The sequence below is a fragment of the Ursus americanus genome, chromosome 33, assembly GCF_024610735.1.
Source record: "Ursus americanus isolate L20-20 chromosome 33, mUrsAme1.1.p, whole genome shotgun sequence".
NCBI lineage: Eukaryota > Metazoa > Chordata > Mammalia > Carnivora > Ursidae > Ursus > Ursus americanus.
Genome location: NC_142159.1, coordinates 24,813,145 through 24,836,533, shown reverse-complemented (window position 1 = coordinate 24,836,533; position 23,389 = coordinate 24,813,145). Strand labels below are relative to the sequence as shown.

Below are 23,389 nucleotides of genomic sequence, written 5' to 3'. Positions count from 1 at the left end.
GACTTAAGAGTGATGGAACAGTCTCATTTTCAATGTCACTATTTATATGTTAGAAATTACATCCTTATCAGGAGAAAGGTATATGCCAATTTAATCTTGGGAGGAAGCATGTGGTTTTTAAAGCAAAATTCTTTTAGGGGCTTCATGGGAAAGAGAGTTTTGTTTTTGTTTGTTTGTTGTTGTTTTAACTTTGTACCTACAAGGGAAAAGATACAGGAATTCTGGAGAATGCCAAGAATGCTTCCACATCTCAGCTAGATTTATTACACTCTGGTTTTACCTAACTGAACCAAATCAGGGTCACTAAAAACGGTTTCCATTACCAAGACAGATCACACCACTAAAGACCCTGCACTGTGTAACTGCTATTCCACCAAGGGAAAGACCATTCTTTATCTGAATCCTAAAGAACTGATTATGGCACTTTTCTGCCCAAGACAGATGGAGAGCTCAAACTCCTCAGTGTACGTATTCAAGCGTCCAGGATCTCCATTCTACCACTAAAGCCTCAGCGCCCACCGCCCTCAAGTGTGTGGATTAGAAAACGTGTTAAAAAGGAGTTTGAGGTTTCATTTCAGTTCACGGGGGGACAGTACTGTGTGAAATGTCCACAATGAAAACAAGAAGGCAGGGCAGTGTACCTGTTCTGCATACAGATCCCTAGAACCGACCATGACTACCCCAGACTCAACTAGAGCAGGTCCCTGCTGCTCCCCTGAACATGTCCCACACTCCTCACACCTCGTTAGTTCATTACACAACATTGTGTCTGGGGATCCTGTGCAATGTCGCTATGGAGCTATTCTTGGGCTGGTGGCTTTGATTCACTCACAACTGGTATGACCCTGAACAGTTTTATTTACTATCTCGTATCTATGTTTTGTCAGCCTTCTCTGCGCTTCTGTCTTTCTGTGTACGCCCCCATGGAACTTCCCACATCCTGCCCAGCACTCGGTTCTGGGCACCCAAGTCCATCACTGCCAACAGGGTCTCTCTCGAGGTCCGGTGGTCCTGTCTGGGTGCACCTGTCAGAGACCTTTGCATGCATAAATCAGACATTTGATAAATATTTCTTCAAAGATAATTCCTATTACCAGTGCCTGAGCCTTTGAGGGCCAGCAAAGATCTAATTATTTAGTTAATACTTTCAATTCTTAGAGAGAGGATCAAGGACTTGCCCAGGGTCCAGCAGCTGGTCTAAAGCACAGATTCAACCAGAAACAGCTTTACCAACACTTTTGTTTTCTACCACCAAACTTTAACTACATTACTAGTAGGTGGTTGTCTACAAACAGATAAGGAGTCATCTGAGAAAAGTAGAAGTGAAGGGAGAGGGTAGAAAGAAAAAAAGAAGAAACTGGAGTTTCTTGTTTTTGAGCAAATCACGAACTGAAAAGTAACAGGCACAATGGCAGCAAACATTCAGAGGAAACCTGAAGTTTCTTTCCCTTGGTTGACCTGAGAGGAGCCCTCACAGCTCTCTCTGAGGCAGGCAGAAGATCCAGACGTCCCTGAGTACTGGCCGCCAGGGTTGGTGGGACCTTCTCAACACAGTCTAGGATGGCTAACAGTGGAAGAATTCTTGTGGCCTAATAAAGGATGAAAGAAGTGTTCTTTACAATGAGGAAATGAATCATCTACTCATCAAGTTCCTTCATGTCCCTTTATATATATATATATATATATATATATATATATACACACACACACACACACACACACACACACACATATTTACCAAAAATATTTATTTATTTATTTATTTATTTATTGGCTTGAGGCTCTCAGGCCTTTTTGATAAAACACACTATATTGAGAAGCAATGAAGAAAACAAAACCATAGTGACATCTACAGGGGACTCCACAGGCTAGACAGAACCCCCCTTTTGGGTTTACCACAGTTTCTCCCGGCTCTCTCTCCTCACCACAGACAACAGGCACCCAAAGCTGCTTTAAGATTATCAGGAAACGTTTTACAAGAACCAGATCCTTCTGTTCAAATCTGTCCCCTGATCTAAAAGGTTATGAAGAAAGTTTATATGATCTTTTGGCATTCAGAAATATTCTATTATTGTGTCCCCCATACTGGAAAATGCACATCTATGCAGGAGAAATGAATAGACTTCTAATTAGCTACATGATTTTACTTCCAGAGCAAAGTTCCCACCTGTCCTTTCAGCCAAATTCAGTTTGTTCTAAGCTCTCAAAAGTTCCTGAGTCCTGAAGGCATTTATCTATCTGCTCCTGACAAGGAACTGAGACATGACCCCGAAAATCACCAGAAGGAGGATAAGTAATTTGAATTATTAGAAAAACACACATCACTCTGATTAACTGGCTTGAATTATCAGAGATCTCATTTGTCCGGACTTACTCAGGAGAACAGTAATAGGGAACGAGAAGCTGCTGCTACCTGGAAGAAGGCGGCTCCACAGCCACACAGCTCCCTACCCTACTCAGTCTCCTCGAGTGTAACTGACTTATCCTCTTCAGAGCATCTACCTGGATTACCTTATTTACATTCGTTTGTCTGTGCTTCCCATTAGAACACAAGCTCCATGAGAATAGTATGTCCAATGTTACTATTTTTAAAAAATTTTATTTATTTATTTGACAGAGAAAGAGAGGGAACACTAGCAGGGGGAGCTGCAAAGGGAGAGGGAGAAGCCGGCTTCCCACTGAGCAGGGAGCCCAACATGAGGCTGCATCCCAGGACCCTGGGATCATGACCTGAGCCAAAGGCAGACACTTAACTGACTCAGCCACCCAGGCGCCCCTCTATCCTATCTTTTGACAGTACTCTCGAGAACATGAAAAATGTTGCCCAGAGCCCTTTTAATATGGTTTGCAGCCACGATCCTCAGTGCCCATTATTCCAACCTAGCAACCCACTGGTAGCCATCCCTTATGTTTGGGCATTCCTGAAAACATCTAAGATATAAAACTAGAAATTTTCTTATTTACTACTGCACCACCACCATTAATCCCACAAAATCTCTTCTCCTTCTTGATTGTGCCCCATAGCCCTTTGACTCTTCTACCACCTCTATTCCCACGTTCGGTATGCAGCCTGGGACTCGCTACCAGTTATTTCAACAGTGTGATTGATATTACTAGACGTGCCTCAGCATCCTGACCTTGTACCAACTTCCTTCCCCAATCTTTCAATTGAGTTATGTCAAAGACAGCCCCAGTCCTATCATTGCCCATATTCAAAAAATACATAGTTACTCCTCATATCTGAGTTAAATAAAATGTTTAACAAAAAACAATATAGAGTCCAACCCTTTCTCCAGCCTCTTCTGACTTTGTCCATCCCTATGCCTCTCAACATAAGAATTCCCCTGAGAGTCTCTTCTCACTCTGCACTGCTGTCCCCGGCAACTCTTCAGACCTTGGCTCTACCACTTACTAGCTGAGAGCCTGAGCAAGCTAGTTAACCACTTCAAGCCCAGTTTCCTCAACTGTGAGCTTTCTCTTGTAGACCAGAAATCTTTCCTATCCTTAGACCGTCATTTCTAATGGCTGGATTCACCTGCATCTTCTTAAATCACTGCTAATTAACACAAACTCTCCTATTCTCCCCTAAAGCAAGTATGTCTCCTGATGTCAGATTTTGTATTTTAAAGATTTTATTTATTTGAGAGAGAGCACTAGCAGAGGAGGGGCAGAGGGAGAGGGAGAAGCAGACTCCCCACTGAGCAGGGAGTCCAAAGCGGGGCTCGATCCCAGGACCCTGGGATCATGACCTGAGCCAAAGTCAGACACTTAACTGACTGAGCCACCCAGGTGCTCCAGATTTTGTTAATACTACCACCAGCCTCCTCCCTTGTACCAAAACACAAAATGTGAACTGTGTTTCTCCACTTTTTCCTTGCTTCCCCCCCTCTAATCAGCTGAACTTCTCTTGAGATATCATGTGATACAGCAAGGTAGGAGCTGGGCTCTGGAGCCAGGGGGCCAGACTGGAAAGCAGGCTCTACAAATCACTCTGTGACAGGTCAGTAAATGAATGCATCCCTGCTGAGTGCTCGGTACAGTACCTGGCACAGAATAAAGGCATTACGATTGCTCTCTAAGTTCTCAATTTTCGTTGAGCTTCTCACTTCACCTTCCCTCTACCTCAGTTCTTCTCAACCTCGACTGGGTATTAGAACCCAGTGCCCCGGTCCTATCCCAGATGAATCAAATCAGAATCTGAGGGTAGGGTGCCTTGGTGGTTCAGTCAGTTGGGCGTCAGACTCTTAAATTTGCTCAGGGTTGTGAAATCGAGCCCCAAGTAGGACTCCATGCTGCGTATGGAGCCTGCTTAGGATTCTCTCTCTCCCTCTCCTTCTCCTTCTCCCCCACCCCCAGCTCACTCGTGCTCTCTCTCTCAAAAAGAAAGAATCTCAGGGTGGATCCCAAGTCTCTGGTGTGTGTGGGTGTGGGTGTGGGTGTGTGGGTGTGTGTGTGTGTGCGCGCGCACGCACACACACCAAAATTCCCTGTGTGATACCTCTGTGCAACCAATGTTGAGAATCGCTGCTATAAACTTAGAGCACCTCTCTAAGTTCAACATCTCTCACTAGGACCGCAGTCCTTAGCCTGGAATAGGGATGCCTGAGTCCCACCCCAGAAATTCTGATCCAACGGGTCTGGAGTGCAGTCTGAACACTGGGACATTTTAAAGTTTTCCAGGTGATTCTAGCATGTAGTCAGGTTTCAGAACCACTGACTCCCTTCTCTACCCACTTTACCACCCACATTACTGCCGGATTCATCTTCAGTGAGGGCCCCAGGCCTCTCATTCCCCACATTCGAAAATGTGTAATTATTCCTTATTTTCTATTAAATTAAACATAAACTTCTCTTCTCATAAAGAGGGGGTGGCTTTGAATCAATCAGCTATTGTGGACACTCCTCTACCCATAACTTCATTCAAACTGCCCAACTGACTATTAGCCAACCACCCACATTTTTTTCCCTTTCTTCCATTAACCTTGATACAATGTGCCTGGCAAAATCCTATCCATCCTTCAAGGTTCCTCTCAAATAACACCTCTTCCTCAGAGCCCTTCCTGATCTCCCTGTCCAACAGCAGAAAGCAACACGTTCAGCCCTGCATCCCCCGTGGACCCCAGAACAACATCAGGAGTAGAAGAAGGACTCAAAAAGTTTCCAACAGTGTGGCTGCCATCTCCTCTCTAGGTTGCCTGTGATGACAACATCCAACTCAAGTGCTCAAGTCCACCCACTGCCAAAATAAGTCAAGGATGCCACTCTGCCAGGCAGTTATCAAGGTCAGTGGGGACTCCTGCAGAAATCTTAGTGGTTGAAAAACAAATGTAGTTGCTTTATCTCAAATCAGCGATAAGCTCCCTTCTTTTTGGATGAGGAACTAATATTATTTTCTAACCTCGTTTCTAAAACACAAAGCTCAACTAACAGCAGTAGGAACAGAAGGTTCTAGAGGATGAATTACGACAGTAAACAGTGGATAAAGGGGCTCCATAAGCATCCAGCAGAACCCTGCACAGAATAGGTATGGAAAGGCAGTGGAATTAAGTTCAATAGAAAGTGGGAGAAAAAAGCCCACTCCCCACCATATAATATTTTTTAAGGAAAATCCAAAATTGGTTATCTAGAAATAGACAATAATGTTTGCTTTTGAACTATAAAAATCCATCACTCCTTTTGTCAAGATACTCCTTTGAAGGAGAGTGCCTCCCTTACACGTGCATATCCTCCTAGCAATGCAATTCTGCAGTGCCTGAGATTACTTCAAACCAGTGGAGGATAATATGGTAGGATGCCTACTGACTCCCCTAAATGTGGGAGTAACTAAATGATCCATCTGAAAGTCTGCCTTTTAAAAGCAAGATAATCTAAGTGGATCCTTGGGATGTTTGACAGGGGTTTTAGAGAGAGCACTGGCTCACAGGAGAGAGGGAGAGCCTGGTGGGGGTGGATGGGGGGAGAATGTGAGCACATTATAAAGTCAGAGAGTTCTAAGGAGGGAGATGCACTACCAGGGTCAGGCTGTTCTGGGGTCAAAAACTTGGAAAGAAGGGGCACCTGGGTGGCTCAGTCATTAAGTGTCTGCCTTTGGCTCAAGTCATAATCCCAGGGTTCTGGGATTGAGCCCTGCAACGTGCTCCCTCTCAGCAGGAGGCCTGCTTCTCCCTTTCCCACTCCCCCTGCTTGTGCTCCCTCTCTCTTGGTCTGTCAGATAAATAAAATCTTAAAAACAAAACAAAACAAAACTTGGAAAGAAGACAAAGAAGTTGAGCTGTCTCAAAGGATAATCAGAAAATAATTTTCTAACTTTTGTTTCTGCTAAAGGATTGGAGAATTTCGTTTTCATGGACTGGACTGAGAGGGAGAATCCCAAGTATTCAGAGTCCATCCCAACGTTAAGCTGCTTTGGGAATCTGGAACAGCTTTGTCTGATGAAATCAAGAGTCCCAAGCGGTGTTCTGCTGGGAACACAGGAATGGGAATCACAGACCAAGCGCCCAGGGCCTTCTACAAACAAAGCTATTTTATTTTTAGACTAATGTTGGATGGGTTTTGGGTCCAGGTTAATGTTTCCCCCAAATCTATGCTTAATAACACCTGCTAAAATTCATTCTCTAAAACTCCTCTTTCAAAAATGGATAACCAAGCCTGCTTAGCTAGCTATGTTACCCTAATTAACGAGAGGCCCTAGATGGAAAAAGAAAATGACTAGTTTAGGCTGAACATGCCTGTTTGGAAAGTGGTTCATTAGCAAACAGGTAACACCTGCACAGACTTCAGGAACAGTGGCTCCCAGAGAAGATTTAGGGCTCCTGAGAGGAGAAAAGGGACTGAAGTAATACAGAGCAGAGCTGCTGGTGATGGATCGTCCTTCCCTCTGGCTCTGGGATAGCCTGTAACACTTGTTAACATGCATCTCTGCAGTCCAGAGGTTTTTGTTTTTTTTTTAAAGATTTTATTTATTTATTTATTTGACAAAGAGAGAGACAGCCAGTGAGAGAGGGAACACAAGCAGGGGGAGTGGGAGAGGAAGAAGCAGGCTCCCAGCAGAGGAGCCTGATGTGGGGCTCAATCCCAGGACCCTGGGATCATGCCCTGAGCCAAAGGCAGACGCTTAACAACTGAGCCACCCAGCCGCCCCAGTCCAGAGGTTTTAATACTGCTAGACAGGAAAGATCAGAAAAACTTGAAAAGGATTAGAAAAATAAATACTCAAAACCGACAAATGAGCTACAGGGGGAAACCAAGAACTCTTAGCACTAGGGCATGTAAGTGTGTGGGCATACATGCTTTCAAATTTCTTAAACAGAGATGATTTCATCAGCTGTAGATAAGACATCAGTCCAGTTTCCTACCAGGGCAGTGAGAGGGAGGGGTGGCCAGCAGACAGGGACTGGCTTCAGATCAAGGTTTCCTGTCAAAGAAACCTGCCAGCCATGGCAGTTTGTCCATTCCCCCTGCCTTCTCCTTCCTTGAGGTCCCAAAGGTGGCTGCCAGCCTGAGGACCGTCATCCCAGCCTTGTGGTTCTCCGGTTGGCATTCTCTCTGTACCCCAGCCCAGCCCAGCAAGTCTTCCAGAGAGGAGAGAGAAGGGGACTTATCCTCTTTCATTCCCCCAGAGTTCAAGTGTGCTGCATTTCAGCAGCACTCTTCATGCCCTTGGATGGCAGAACCACACAGAACACCAGACAGTGGCAACAAAGCTGCGAATATTCAGCACAGCCCAGACACGCTCCTGTTTCCAGGACAGAGATCTTCCTAGTGTTCTCTGGGTCATAATTTCTGAACAATGAATAAAAGAATCCAGAATGACAGAGTATACACTTAAAAAAACAAAATAGGCTCTAGACATATACTTTAAATATTAAATACGGTGTTGGTAGACTTTTTAGCCCTCAAGGCCACATGGTGTACTACCAGCCATCCTGCTACATTCTCTTGCTGTTTTTTTTTTTTTTAAGACTTCATTTATTTGAGAGAGAGAGAGAGAGAGAAAGAATGAGTGGGGGGAGGAGCAGAGGGAGAGGGACAAGCAAACTCCGTGCTGAGTGCAGAGCCAGACGCGGGGCTCGATCCCACGACCCTGAGAGATCATGACTGAGCAGAAATCAAGCGTTAGATGCTTACCCACCTCAGCCACCCAGGAGCCCTGTTTGGTTCTTGTTTTAGTTGCAACTTTGCTTTGCTCCTTCTTTAGTTCTTCGGTATATTTATTTCACAGTTCTTCTATTTCCTATTGCTGGGATTAACCACATGGGATCTAGCCCTTTAAAAGGGAAGAAAATATCCCAAAAGTGACTAAATAGGGGAAGCACCCTGGAGATTTGGAGGAAACCTGAGAGGAAAGGTCTATTACCTACATACCACAGTCACAAAAAAGGCCCCAAACAACCAGACAGCCTTAAGAAAGAGATTTGCAAATAGGTGGTTCTGCTTCACATGATGGGTCATGAGGGAAGGCCGGTTGGACTAACACCGGACCATCTACTGAGACTTCTTCCTTCTCTTTCTCTTTGTTGCTCCATCTCCCACAGCAGAGCATGGCAACCAGACACAGCAACAAGTATGAGGTGATGCTGACAAAGAGTGAGCTTTTTTCTATTGGAGTCTAGAAAATAAAACCACAGACAAGTAGAAGGGGTTGGTTGCTGCTTCCAAGGGAAGCTCTTGAGAAGAAAAGAATGGGGCAGTGTCCAGCCAATTTTTGGGGAGTTAAAGTGAGCACTGGCCCCGAGCAAATGGAAGGAGAACCCCCTGAGGCAGCAGCATACGAGCTCAAAGCTCAGCCAAAGGCACCAACTCCACTGCAGTGATGTGAGGACTTGCAGGGGAGCAACTTCTACTAGGTTTCTCTTCTATCCGACCCAGTCAAAACAGTCTTTTCTGATTATCCACCATACTCCTGGCCCTGGGCTATGTTCTAGAAATAAAAGAAGAATTAAACTATAGTTCCTGATCTTGAGACTTCCTAGTCTAATGTGGAAGCCCCCAGATAAACTCGCCATCACAACCTAGCGTGGCAGACCCCCACATTCTCTAGCATGGAGTTAACACACTGTGTATATTACTTGGTGATCTTGGTTTTTGTTTTGCTTTTTTAAAAATTTTATTTATTTGACAGAGAGAGACACAGCGAGAGAGGGAACACAAGCAGGGGGAGTGGGAGAGGGAGAAGCAGGCTTCCCACTGAGCAGGGAGCCCGATGCGGGGCTTGCTCCCAGGACCCTGGGATCATGACCTGAGCCGAAGGCAGATGTTTAACGACTGAGCCACCCAGGCGCTGGTGATCTTGTTTTAATCTATCTTCCCCACCAGAACGTCAGCTCCATGAGCACAGGGATCGCTGCTGTTTTGTTCAGTGCTGGATCACCAGCACATAAAATGGTGCCTGGCAGAATGTTGTGTTGGTGCTCTATAAACATCTGTGGAATGACTGGATGAATGAATTTCAACCAGTTATCTGAAATCAGAAACTGAGTAAGTAACCTGGTAAACAACAGGAAGGGTCATCCTATGTTCATGTTCACACAGGATGGACAGTAATGGAGAATGAGCAGGCTTGCTATCTGCAAGCCCCAACACCAAATCCAAGAAATACAGAGCTGGACAGATAGACATGGGTCTGAACTCTAAGCTGGTGAGGCCAACCGCAGAGACTATTTCCTTTATGACCACCAAACATACTCTGCTTCCCAACATCTTAGCACTTTGCTTTATATACGTGGAAAATGAACTGGAATTCACCCATATCAAGTACTTCGGGAAAATGTCTTAAAGCAAGTTCTGAAACATCAGTCGAAAGTGTCACTTAACAGCATGCAGGGTGGTGGGGGAAGAAAAATAACAAAATATGACTAGGAAATATAAAAAAAATGTGCTGGCGCTCCAGTGAAGGGGGCAATGAGGGGGCTACTGAGGCCATTATCACTTCTACTTAAGAGAGACTTTAGGTTTCAGACACAAGTATGCCAGGGAAGAGGAGACAGTTTAAAATGAGTTACTTTCTTTCATTGTAGGTTTTTTTTTAAAACCTCCTATTTCCTTCCCCCCACACTGAACTCCAGTTACCAGGCTGAAAACAGCATGTTTCACCTGTGAAAATGTACCGCTCCAATGTCATCATACATAGAATGTTCCATGCATACACATTAAAATAGACTCCAGCTCTGTTGCTAAGAAACTGCAGAAGGAAAGGGTCTTCTATCCTCTTCATTTATAAAATAACCACTTTGTCTATGGGAGAACAAATGCAATCTCTCAAGTCCCCTTGTGTCTTGTTCTCATTTTTTAAACGCAGAGAAAGATGATGGAGGGCGGCTGAAAGTGTATGCTATCTCCATTTGTTTTACATGCCCTTGAAAATGAGATGGAAAACATGGTTTCAATAACCCACTGCTGTAGTGTTTATTAATCTTTCAAGCTGAAGATTCTCCCCAATGCTCCCCCACTTCAAGTAAAAAATGAAAAATGTCCCATAAAAATTGCTCTTTGATTTTAAAAGATTATCCTAAGCAGCAAAGAATAATTTAGGGAATGCTTATTATATTCAGTGTGGGGTTACTTCCCGGGTCTCTGTGCTGTTCCACATCGCCCCAAGGCCAGAACATGGACATGTGCACAAACACACATGTACACATGGAGCCCAAAGAACAGCACGACTTACTGCTGGCTTTGAACAGAAATACCTAATACCAGAGCTGGGGGATAAGGAACCTGAGAAACATATGGGTGAAAGAAAATGCGAAAAAGAACGACCTTGTTTAGAAAAACAGGCATACCACCTTCTTTGACCAGTTCACAGAGGAAGCCTAGAAAGCAATAAAGCCATGTATGTGAAAGGCAAGGTCACTGCTGAATTTGTAGATTTAACCCAGAGGCAACTTCTATTGACATGAAATACTGAAATAAAATTTTGAAATATCTCTCTCCTTCTAATGCTTGGCCTATCTCATTTACTAAAGGATTTTAAAATACATTTCTCTTTACGGGTGGTTATGCAGTAGAACATTTCTGCAAACTGACAAAATTGATTGCCTGACACCGATCTTCTGAACATATAATTGATTTTTAATTCACTGTCTCGTTGTCAAATGGACTTGACAATAAACTCCATTCTAGTCACACTATCGACTTGTTTTAAAAAGGGTTTGATTCAAAGGCTGATGGGAGTTATCATGGGAAAAATAGTCCAATTTCATGATTACTTGAAGCATTATACAAATTTACCTGTATCTACATTTTCCTCTTTATTCATTTATTTATTCTTAAAGATTTTATTTTTTAAAGTAATCTCTATATCCAATGTGGGGCTCAAATTTACAACCCTGAGACCAAGAGTCACTTGCTCTTCCAACTGAGCCAGCCGGACATCCCTACATTTTCCTCTCTTAATATTAAGGACTGATTTTTGCCATGGACCATAAGAACACATAACATGAGTAATATGTGTATTACTTATGTATAAATAATATGCCAACAGTTTATACTTCTTTTATCTTTCTTACTCTCATATCTCAGAATTAAGTTGTTCGAAAGAGGCAATACCAATTAAGTTAAAATTAGAGGAAGGCTAATCAGTTGAGAGAAAAAGGTACTTCAATTCTATTTAAAATTTACTAAATGCCTATTATGTGTTGCACTAAATACAGTATATCTCTATTTCAGGTTCCAGGTGAACTATAATATAAACATTCTCAGATTAAGATTTCTTGCGGAAGTGAGAATTTCAATATAACGATTCAATTTACATAAGTTTACAAATACATAAGCCCATATATGTACATGAACAAAGACACGAAGAGAGCAGGAAACCAGGAACGTGAGATGACAGTGAGGTTTCAACCCCCCTTTAATGTTTTCATAATGATATTCTAACAACAGAGAAAATTCACAAAAAATTTACAAAAGAAGAAAAAAATGAATGGGTTCATATGAGATGACCTACAGGATCTTCCTATCACCCACATTTTTTGAATGACTATATAAAATGCTCGACAACTCTGGAAATCTGATCATTCCTCAAAATCAGTATCATACAATTAAGGCTTCCCCTATATTGAAAACACGCAATTTAAAACTAAACACCAAGATTATGGACACCTTAAAACTCAGAGGATTGTTAACTGCTGGCTGAGGGCAGCTGGCTCTCTTCCCCCTTGCCATTGTCTCCATCTCTGCTTTCACCTCCATAACCTCCTGCTGCTATAGGACCTTAACTTTGGTTTTGCTGTGGATTTCATTTTCTACAGCTGCCACACAAACAGTAAATAAAATTCATTGTATTTTTGCCCCACTAAGCAGCTCTGTCTTCTGGCACATCCAGATGCCTGGCTTAAAAAGAGTGAACAATGAAAACAATATTTTCTTGAGCAGACATTCCAAAAAGGACCTAACAAAGGCATCTGAAGAAGATGCTGCTGGGAGAGACACCATGCAGACAGCTGGTGCGTTCTGTAGAAGTAATTCCTTGACCAACCACGTGGGTTCATTGGTTTACAAATACTCAGAAAATTAGTTTCCCGTGTCATGTCCATTTGAAAGAAGGATTTTCGTTTATATTTATGATAATGCTGAGCTTTAAATTGAAGGACAGTTTAGAGGTTTTAAAATTTATGAATTTGTAAATCCATGTATATGGCCAATTAAAGTTTACCACCACACCACGGATTAACTAGTTATGGATAAAAATTTTAGAGATTATTTGAATCTAGGTTGTTCACTCAATGTATTATTACATCAAATTGGTATAAAATATTTAAAGGGAAAACATATTTCCAGATAAAAGTTACAGTTACCCACAATAAAATGGAATGAATGCTCTGCGGGAATATCACAAACAAAATCTTTACCTTATGGAACACCTGGAATTTTGCTGAAAGCTACTCCAACATGAAAATAATTTCCAAAACAAACACAGCCAAGTGGATGGGAGGCAAAGGGTGAAGCGCATAGCTCAGTGGAGCACCCAATCTTACAACCTTGCAAGTCAGGCCAAACTCCACAAGGAAAATGCAGGCCCTGAATTTTAAAAAGAATTCAATTAGCATCCCCAGTATTTCCATAATCAACAGCTGAATGCTAATTAAGAGCACAGCATCCAACAGCAATGGAATCCCAGTGCAATAAGCAACAGCACAGCAGCAGCAAATGCTACCTTCGGCTCGCATGCATAAATAAGCAGAATTAATAACCACCAGAGCATGGAAGGGTGACTTAATCTGTTTCGATTAGGTGCAGTTCAGCCTGGGGCCTTTGTGTTATATTTAAATGTGTTCATCATGTTTAATTAAAAACCTAATAATCTAGAGTTTCTTTTACTTTTTCTTTCCTTTTTTTTTTTTTTTTTAAATTTCTGATCAGTATTTTCTCCTCTTTCCCTTCATAAGTTCTACTGATTTAAATGGCTTCCTGAACTGGAATAATATTTTCAGCATAACGTAAGTGAACTGGTAACTGTCAGTACAACTCCCAAAGGCAGCAGCCAGCCATTTACATGGCTCTGTCCAACTGACCCAGCATTTCCTCGAAACTGCCTCTTAGATCTGACCCAGTTTATTCAGGCCTGAGAGACCGCCTTGAGCTAGCTACCAATGTCTTTCTCAGTCATTCCACTAAAGCAGAGTTCAACTGTCAGTTTCTGGCTAGAATTTGACAGAAACTGCCACAAATCTGGCATCCATTCCACAAGATTTTAAGTGTCTCAGCCCCAAAGAAACTTCGGTAAGAAATACACACACAAGCTGTCAAAGGAATCACTGAGAGAAAATGTAAAATGAAAGGCCTCCCACCGTGTAATTTTGAGGCCTAAAATCTCAAGAATTAGTGATTATTTAAAAGACCTAGGATGAAGAAGTTGGGTGGTGTTATTAAGAATATGGGGATTTTTGGGACACCTGGGTGGCTCAGTCATTAAAGCGTCTGCCTTCGGCTCAGGGCGTGATCCCGGAGTCCTGGGATCGAGCCCTGCATCAGGCTCCTCTGCTGGGAGCCTGCTTCTTCCTCTCCCACTCCCCCTGCTTGTGTTCCCTGTCTCGCTGGCTGTCTCTCTCTGTCAAATAAATAAATAAAATTAAAAAAAAAAAAAAAAGAATATGGGAATTTTTTCCCAAAAGTAAAACTTCTAAGGTCAGCTTTGAGTGCATGTAGAAATTTTTTTCTGATGCATAATTATTACCTATTACAAGTTTTAAAATGCTAGATTGAGGACAACCTTAATTATGATACAGAATCTTTAAAAACGATAATCTTAAAGAGTTGTCAATATTCTTCAAGTCCCTCTTAGACAAAAATATTATTCTCTACCAGATACTATTCTCACCATCAGTTAAGTTCTCACTCTTAAGAAGTTTACCAACTAGGAGGGCAGTCAACTTGGAAATAAAGCTGTGAGGAACAGAGCTGGTGATGGCAGCAGGAGAAAGCAAGGGGCAGGCTGCCAACAAACATGGCAAGCAGCAGAAGCTGCTCAGAAGAGGGCGTGACCACGGCGGGCCTGGCCTAGGAACTGTGCTGAACCTTGAGGGGCGGTGAGGGTTCGGTCTGGCAACACTGGGAGAGACTCGTCTGGTCAAGGAGCAGTGCACCTGCCGGGGCGAAGGCATGCACAGGCTGCCTGCTCAGAGCATGGCGGGGGGTGGGGGGTGGGGTTCACACTGGCAGGTGCTCATGCTACCAACCCTTCTACGTCTGTGGATTATTCAGTTCATCGATATTGCTGCAGTTTGATCAAACTGATACGCTAGAGGCAATGACGCTGAAGTATAACTAAAATGTTATTTTAGGCGGGGACGAAAGGGGGTGGGAGGCCCATATACTTATTTTAGTTGGGACACACTTGCTTTGCTTATTCCTGTGATTCCTGGGGTGAGAAAATGTGAAGAATTCAACCAAAGAGGCCACATATACAACAGCAGGTTATGCTGTCACAGCCAAAACCAGGCCAAGGCAGAGGCCCTCGAGTTTCTGTGCCTGGTTGCCACACAAAGCTAGTCAAAGATTTGGCTTGGATACGTTCATGAGAAGCTGCCTTCAGCCTATCAATTATTCAATCTGTCTTTCTCATTCGCTTTTGAGGTTTTAGAAAGTGAAGCTGAACTTCTATAAATAAGGGAAGCATTTGATCCCTGGGTTCTGCAAGGCCTGGATGAGTGCCAGCACATTTCTCAAAACTCCAACCAAAACAAGAAGCAAACATGACAAAAATGAGCCCGAATGACAAGGATTTATGCAGTTAAGGATCATTACCATGTACTTGGAATGTGCAGCACTTTGGAGTCATGTTTCACTTTTCAAAAGAAAGCCAGGCTTTTTCTGATGTGTAAGACTCCCCTTTCCGTCCCTCAGGCTGCTATAAGTCTCCAAGCAGCGGCAGCAGGGACACAGGCCACGCTGTGCCCAAGAAAAGCAAGTGCTGCAGCAAAAGGAAAGTGGCTTTCTTTTAAGTGGGAGTCCTTAAATTCCACAGGGAAGGACAGGCTGCAGAAGAAAGCACAGGGAGCTCCTGGCTGCTGAGGAGCCGAGGGGTGAAGGCAAAGGAGGGCCGAGAAGGGTGCCTGGTGCACGGGCACTGGTGAGGCCCCTGGGGGCACGGCCTTTCACACATTCCTTCCATCCTCTCCACCTCCTCACACCTGTCTTCCACCAAGGCTGTTTGAGGAATCTTCAATTTTTATCCATCAAAACTCTCCCCTCCTTCTCACAAAAATGGGTCCACAATGAAAAATGACATCTATCTGACTTGACAAAACAAACAAATCTCACATTTTTACTCTGCCACTTCTGAACAATAACAAATGTTTACGTTTCCAACTCTTTACTGCTCATGTGAAGTTTTTAAATGTTTAATTTCAAAACAGCAGCACCAACTTCCTCAAGCATCTGACCAGCCTCAAGCTTTACTGGACTCCTGAAAAAGCTCTCTCATAACCAAACCTTCAGGGGCCACTTCGGTCCCTCCTTGCAGCCTCCCGGTCCACTTTCCCCCTCCCATCGCCGCCCCCCACACGGCCTTTCCTCGAACAAATCCTCTTGGCTCTTGCTCCGACGCGCACCCAGGATCTCATCACTTCTCCCCAGCACTGCTGCCGTGCTCTTCAGTCACTGGTCTGGGGCCTGGAAGCTCGCAATTGCCCCAGAAACCCACTTGTGACTCAGGGGCCAGCGTGTGTCCCTCACTAGCAGATCAAGTCACCCCTCTGCTCAGAATCTGCCCGTGCAGAGCAAAGAGCAAGGTGCCGACCATGGGTCCGCAGGCCACACATGATCCACGGCCTGCTGCCCTCCTCCCCCTCCAGACACATTCCTGCCTACTTCTTCACCATGCCAAGGCCCAGACTTCTCTTCCCCTGGCATGCTTTCACCTTAGGGCCCCTGATCCAAAAGGCTCACCTCTGCACTAAGGTCTCTGCTCAAATGGTTCTTACCAGGCCATTCCTCGGCCCCTTACGAAAGATAGCACCTCACCCAGCTTATTCTCCATCCTCATTACCTACTCTATTTTCCTCAGCACACATATGTACCATCACTTGACGTATACTGATTTATAGATGGTCTCTCCTCTTAAAACATAAACCTTGTGAGCAGGGACCTTTTGTTCTTGATGTGGCTCTTAGCACCTGGCACACACTAAGTACTTAATAAATACTGCTGGCTGAAAAAACGAAAGAGCAAGATCAGGAAAGCACACAAAGTTTCTAAACACTCTTTCTGAGCATATTTTAAAATATAAGCAACGAACTTATAATCTATATATCTATCAGTGCCAGCCTTCATCTTAATTTCTTTCAACCTAGAGGGCAAATGTCAAGCAGTAACACTCAGACACAAGACTATTTGCAAAAGCACAAGTAATCTGTAAGTCTTTTACGGCAATACCTTTCAGAAGTCACAAGATGGGGATGTAGCTTCATGAGAACTCAGTCTGCTGGGACAGGAATCCATGGGTATTCAAATCTGTATTTGTGGGCACATATCTTATCTCCCCACCTTCTCTGATGGGCCATAATGATAGAATGAATATGTAAGATCCACTGTATTTATATAATCAGGTCTACGCTTCCTGCAAGTCACTGGCTCCACTCTAGGATATGTATCAACTGGTTTAAAAATGCTTGTGTCTTAAAATAGGGAGGTATCAAAAGCTGGCTTGCTAAAACCAGCCAACCAACACTACCAATCTCTTCTCTCTTTCCATGAAACCTGAGAAAATCCTTCCCACTAAGCTCACTAAGATCAAGTCTCTCTGTACAATTATGATGCCTTAAGGCTCCTTCCCTTGACTAGTGGATAACACGGACAGTCCCCGGAAGGGCAGGGAGGGCACGCACTTGAGAAGCAAACAGCCCGGTGACCACGGCCGCAAGGCCACTCCCATCTGCACTCACCACTTCATCCTCCGTCCAGCACTTTTCGATCAGCTTGGGCACAGGCTTCTTTACCAGGCGCTGCAGGGCTTTGCCAGCATCATAGCCACTTTCATGTAGCTAAAACAACAACAACAACAATTTCAGTTAGTGAAGTGTGCCAAATAACAGATCTGAAAGCAAATCAATAAAAGAGAAGCCCTGCATTTGTTCCAATAGAGGAATCACAGAACAGGCACGTTAGTCAGCAAGAGAATTCATTCTCTTGCAATTGCCCCCTGACCCCAGTTCCAGCTGTTCTGGGAAAGGGAGGCAGGTAAGGTAGAGAACATTTTGGCAAGAACAGCAACAGGATTCAGAACCACAGGAACAAACATTTACTGAACATCTGGCTGGGCACAGCGGTGAACACACTCCATGTACTCGTTTATCTTTCTTAATCCTATGAGGAAGGTATTTTCTCATTTAAGCTTATGGGGTAGGAACTACAGTCACCCCATTTTATGGATGAGGAAACCGAGGCATAGAAAGGTCAAACACAGGTGCTCACCACACTAAACCAGCAGGCAGTAAAGCCAGGACTCCAGCCAGTGTGATTGCCACCCACTCTTGTCCCATTCCCCCTGCCCCCGGAAAGCGGTTCAAAGAACTACTGAATTATGTTATTTCCCTTTAGCATTTCTGAAGTCTTTCAATTGTAGTAATTTCACTAAAAAAATTTTCAAGTACCTGAACTAGAAGAGCTTTTTAATGAAACTCTGTAACAGTGTACTAACAGTACATGTGAAAGAAGATGTTGGTTTATCTACACACTCCTTCTAGGAGCTGACTTTCCTCTCATCAATGGTAATAAACTTCCTCCACTCCATATCCTTTCCAACCCCAAGCAGTGCCTGACACCACTCACCCTCTCTATCTGGCAATGACACTCCTTTCTTGGTTCATGTGACCCCAAGCTCCTTTTAGTTCGAGTTTCAACTTGCAGACGAGGGAATGAAGTAGCAGACAGAAAGATCCTCTTGCTTCATCTACCTCCCCCAACTGTGTCCGTCCCTCCAAAATTCTCACTGGAAATCTGGCTTTCCTCTACATATCTAGTACTCTGGCACAAGAATCCCTTCTGGGGTAAGACCTTATCTCCAGTGCCTAACACAGTCCACGGTCTATGGAGATCTAACAGAACTACTGGTTACATTAATAAATAAATGCCTTCAACTACTGTCCCTATGTAAACTCCACCCAAATCTAAATCTCAGGTGATTCTAATTCATTCGGCCTTAAGTTGCCTAAGTGCCTACTGCATTCCAGGCAATGTACTAGACCCTGGGCATACAGCAGTGAACAAAACAGGCAAAGGCATCCCTGCTCTGATGGAACGGACCTTCCAATCTTCTCACCCATGCTTCAATCCCTTATTTGAACAGTTCACCAGCATCAGTTGCAAACTCAGAACGAACAAGGTCCAAACCTTAGTAAGCCACGTTTTTTATTTCCAGGAGACTCGCAAACTCCTGGGGATGTGTTATGGGGACACAATACATATGAGATGACAAGATCGAGCAGATGATAGTTATTGGTACTACCTAGGTGTAAGTAAAGTGCTACAGACTCACAAGAGGAGAGAGTGCTGTGTTTCCCCTCTTTAGTAGAAGACTCTTAAGAAGGACGTGCAGATTGCCTTCCTAGCAACTGCTACAGATCCAGGGCTGGGCATATAGTAAGCCTGCAGTAAATATTTGTTGAATAAATTAAAATAATATTTGAAACATACACAGCAAGTCTCTCTTCTAACTATTCAACTGGTACTGGAAGGGACATCACAAATATTCAGAGAAACAAAAGTATTAAAAATTAAAATTTCCTGAGTATTCTAACAGTTTGGAGGACCCCAATTTATTTTAAATCCAGGCCCAAGGAAGTCCAGGATATATATTAACTCTAACAAGAAGTCACTACCTTAAAACAAAATAAAATGCCTACAGCTACAATCAATGTTGGATCTGTGTTAATGGTATGGTGTGTGCAGGGGGTGTATGTACTGAATACGAATCCTAGATATTAACGTATATATTTTCGTAACATTCGTCATTAGACTTTAAAAAATAAGATAATATACTATAAATACCATACTAGAAAATGCTAAAATAAAATGTTTGAAAACTGTCCAATCTAGACTTATTTCAGCAGTACAAAAAGAAGAAAATAAAGTTAGATTTTCAAACTTTGCCCAATATCCAGAGCAAGCAGATACTTGTCAAGTTCTATGACAAGAATCTATAATATGAGCTTAAAAACGTGGACCGTAACTGAATAAAAGAAAAAATTGCATGCCTGTTTAATTTTTTTAAAAGTACATACTTTACTGATAATTTGAAATCAATTCAAGTTGATCAAATCATAAATTCTTAATAAAAAGCTTATGGAAAATTAACAACATTTCTTTAGAGGTAATTATAGTATATGGGGTAATTATGAAGAAAGAGCGTGATGAAAACCCATGGACTCTGGAGCCAGACTACCTGGATTCAAATTCTAGCTCTATTACCTACTAGGTGTGGGACCTCAGGCAAGTTACTTATCCTCTCTGGGACTTAATGTTGTCATCTTTAAAAATGAGTATAAAAATAACATCTACCTTTTAGGGTATTATGAGGATAACATTAGAAAACACATGTAAATTGCTTAGAACTGCACCTGGCACGTACTATGCTAAATGAGTATTAGCAATTTATTTTTAAAAGGAAAGAGGGGAAAAAAAAAAAAAAACCCGGAAGCAGTCTCTATTCAATATTCAAGATTAGATAGTAGCCTTTTGGGGGGGGATCTGTTAAACTATAAACAAAACCACTTATGTTTTACATAATTATTCATGTTAATAATTTTTGAAATTTGACTAAAATGCCAGTACACAGAAAAAAATTTAAAATCTTATATGGCTGATAGGAAATTATTCATAAGAACATAAGGCCTGTTCCAAAACTGTACTGCTGAATGAAGTTAAATCAAATGTCATTAATCCCTGTGCCATTCCTGACTTTTGGTGAACCAAGGAAGGATAGCTTTGAATGGGAGCTGCAAGAAATGTTCTAATTTGCTGCACTTTCGGTTGTTCGGTTTATTAGAAGGGCTGTCCAGTGCATGCATGGCACCCTCTGTTAAATTTCTAGTGAGCTGCTTATTTATCCTCTAAACATCTCCTGGCATTCACACTTCCTTCACAAATCTTCATTTTGCATCACACTTTCTCCTGAAGAAGCTGTTGCAATGTGTATGTGTGGCAACCCGGGCTTCCTTCCGCTACTCTGTTCTCTAAATAATGGGTAATTCCCTCCTTTCATTTGATCCACTGTCTCCCTGTCCTCTTAAAATATTCCTGTTCCTGACCTTTCCATGATATAAACCCAATAAATATTTAGTGTCTACTCCCACCCCTCTACCAAGACATATTTGAAAAGTCAGAGGTATGGGATTATTTACCAACAGTGATGAAATATTTACTGAACAAATGAAGTTAGAGTATTATTGTGCTGTCATCAATAATTCATAAAGGCTAGTCCAAAAGCCAGGTCAAGGGGTGGCTCTGCTGTGCCCTCTTCCTAGGGAACACAACTGAACCTCTCCATACCGTCATCTTCTTCTGAATGTTATAAACATGTAATTGTACTTTCTAAGACTCTTGTCTGAGAACGTTCAGAGAGTTTTACATCTTTACAGAAATGCTTTAATTATATTTAATTAAAGATACACTTCTAACATACTAAAAGTTGTTACGGCATAGCTTCACAAAAATGAAGATTATGTTTTGAAGCACTTTGGAAAAATTACTGGATTTCAGGACATCCTTCATTCCTTCCACAGATGTTTACCAAGTGCTAAGCTGGACCAGAGATACAGCTGGTGAAGAACACAGATAATGCACACCAGAAAGGTAGGAGTGAGAATGGTGTAACCTGTGAGAGGCACTGTAAAGTGCTAGTTTTGTATAACAGTATAACATGTCTATATAAATCTCACGTTCAAACTCTAGGGTCCTTAAAACGTGGGTACTACCTTCTTTAGTCCCTGTATCAGGCAACCAATGAGCCCTTCTAAAAGAGGGATGGTTTTCTAGACGATTATGAAGATTTTCTTTCTTGAGATTGGAGCCAAAATAAAGTCTGAGGAAGAACTAAACTGGATATTTCAACTGTATTCCTTATGTATACAGAAACTAAATCTACCAAAATACTGGCTACCTTAAATCGCTAAAAATTGTCATTAAAAACATTCCCCTCTAATACAGCAACAAGCTCTAACAAATTATAATAATTTCATCTTGTGGAAAACATTATGTGGGTTTCAAATTTTAAACACCCGATCACAACCATAAAGACACATCTATATAGTGAGAAAATTCAGTGCAGCCTTCCCACTATTGCTGAGGTAAAAAGGTCCTTTAATGTGAATAAAATCTTCTACCATTTCCCCAGAGAAGACTGTTCAAAGAAATTGCAATGAAGACAGGGGAAAAAACCCTCAAAAGTCTTACAGCTTCACTCTGTAGCCTTGGAAAAGCAATTAAAGCAAGATAAGTAAACCCTTCTGTCCATTTTGCCACCAGGCAGGGTTAGTAAATTCTGGGTTTAAATGCAATTTTAATGTAGAGTATGGCGAACCGTACCGTTTTGGAGCGGCTGCGAGAAAAATCATCACAGAATACGGGGACCAAGATACAACCTCATTACTCAACCAGCTTCCAATCTTTACAAGCTATTGGTGGGAGAAGCATTTAGATCTCACACCATCCCCATCACCCTGCCAGCCATTAAAGCAGGAGGTCATTCAGCAGAAACCACTGTTTTCAAATTCATCATCCCAAGGATGTGTGTGCGTATAATCCAATCAATGATCAGGGAGGCATATACTTGTAAATCTGCTGCTTCCACATCACTGAACTGCAAGCCTGCACTTATACACAAGCCAAATCTGTCCTCCCCTAAACCACAAGTCAATATCCGGGGAATTTGATAACAAAATGGTGATACATCCTCAATCTCCTAGCCTTTCAAGTCACTCCATCAAGGAACCACCTCTGTTTTGCTGTTTTCCACCAGTTTGTTTTTTGGTCCCCGGGGTTGCTCCACAGAAACCTCAGGCTGTGTTCTTTCCTTCACTTTTGGTTTGTTGACTGTGAGATAGCAAACAGGACTCTTCCCCTATTAGGTGTCCAGCCCTCCTCTACCACACCTTCCAGTTCCCAGGAGACTGAGTGGGACGTCCCAGCCCCTCAGAGGCAGGCTGCTTGCACCACATTCTCTTGGCCCTCCATCCTCTCAACAAGAGTTACTAAGCAAGTCCTAGGGCCAGACATTGTGCTAGCAAGGACCTGCATGAGTGAACCAGCAGGGCTGACCTGGTGCGATTTGGTGCTAAAAACAAGAGCAGCTTGAGAAACACAAGCTCCTGATTTGGTTCCACTGTAACAAACGAACCCACTACACAGAGCCAAAGACTACGATACCACACGTAACTGGATGCATTTGGTCAGTTGCATAAAAAGCTCTCAAAAACTCTGGGCGCCCAGCCACCCCATCTGTATAAATCATCCCATAGTCAATGTCTTCTGTCAATGCCTAGTGAACACAGCACAGGATTTGAGGCAGGAGACAGATTCTTGTTATCAGTTTTGTCACAAACTGGCTGAGCTGTGGTTTTCATCTGTCAGATGGGCCTCACATCACTATCCCTCAGCTGTGTCAAAAGACAATGGAAGGTATGAAATGAGATACCTGACAAGATACGTGAAACGTCAAAAAGCTATAAACTGTGTAGAGCCATCATCATGGGGAGTAAAATTGGAGGCACACATCTCTTACCGAAGACTCCTCAACAACCAGAAGCTCAACAGAGCATCTACCGCACAGTGCTGGGGACGATACACCCTCCATGGTCTTATCACAGCTTCTGACCTCTGCGTGATTAGCAGCAAGAAAGGATCATGCCCCAAGAAGAAAAACACATTTCTGCATAATTGCCCAAGTTAAATGTGC

At 42.8% G+C, this 23,389-nt stretch overlaps 1 protein-coding gene across 7 annotated transcripts in view; it reads right to left on the bottom strand.

The window, feature by feature from the left end:
• Nucleotides 1–23,389, bottom strand: part of RERE (arginine-glutamic acid dipeptide repeats) — a 409,563-nt gene that overhangs the window by 74,163 nt on the left and 312,011 nt on the right. For all 7 annotated transcript variants that reach the window (XM_045803582.2, XM_045803583.2, XM_087858422.1 and 4 more), the window contains one exon: nt 17,382–17,480. In XM_045803582.2, the coding sequence (XP_045659538.2) occupies nt 17,382–17,480 (99 nt within the window). The remainder of the gene's footprint in view (nt 1–17,381; nt 17,481–23,389) is intronic.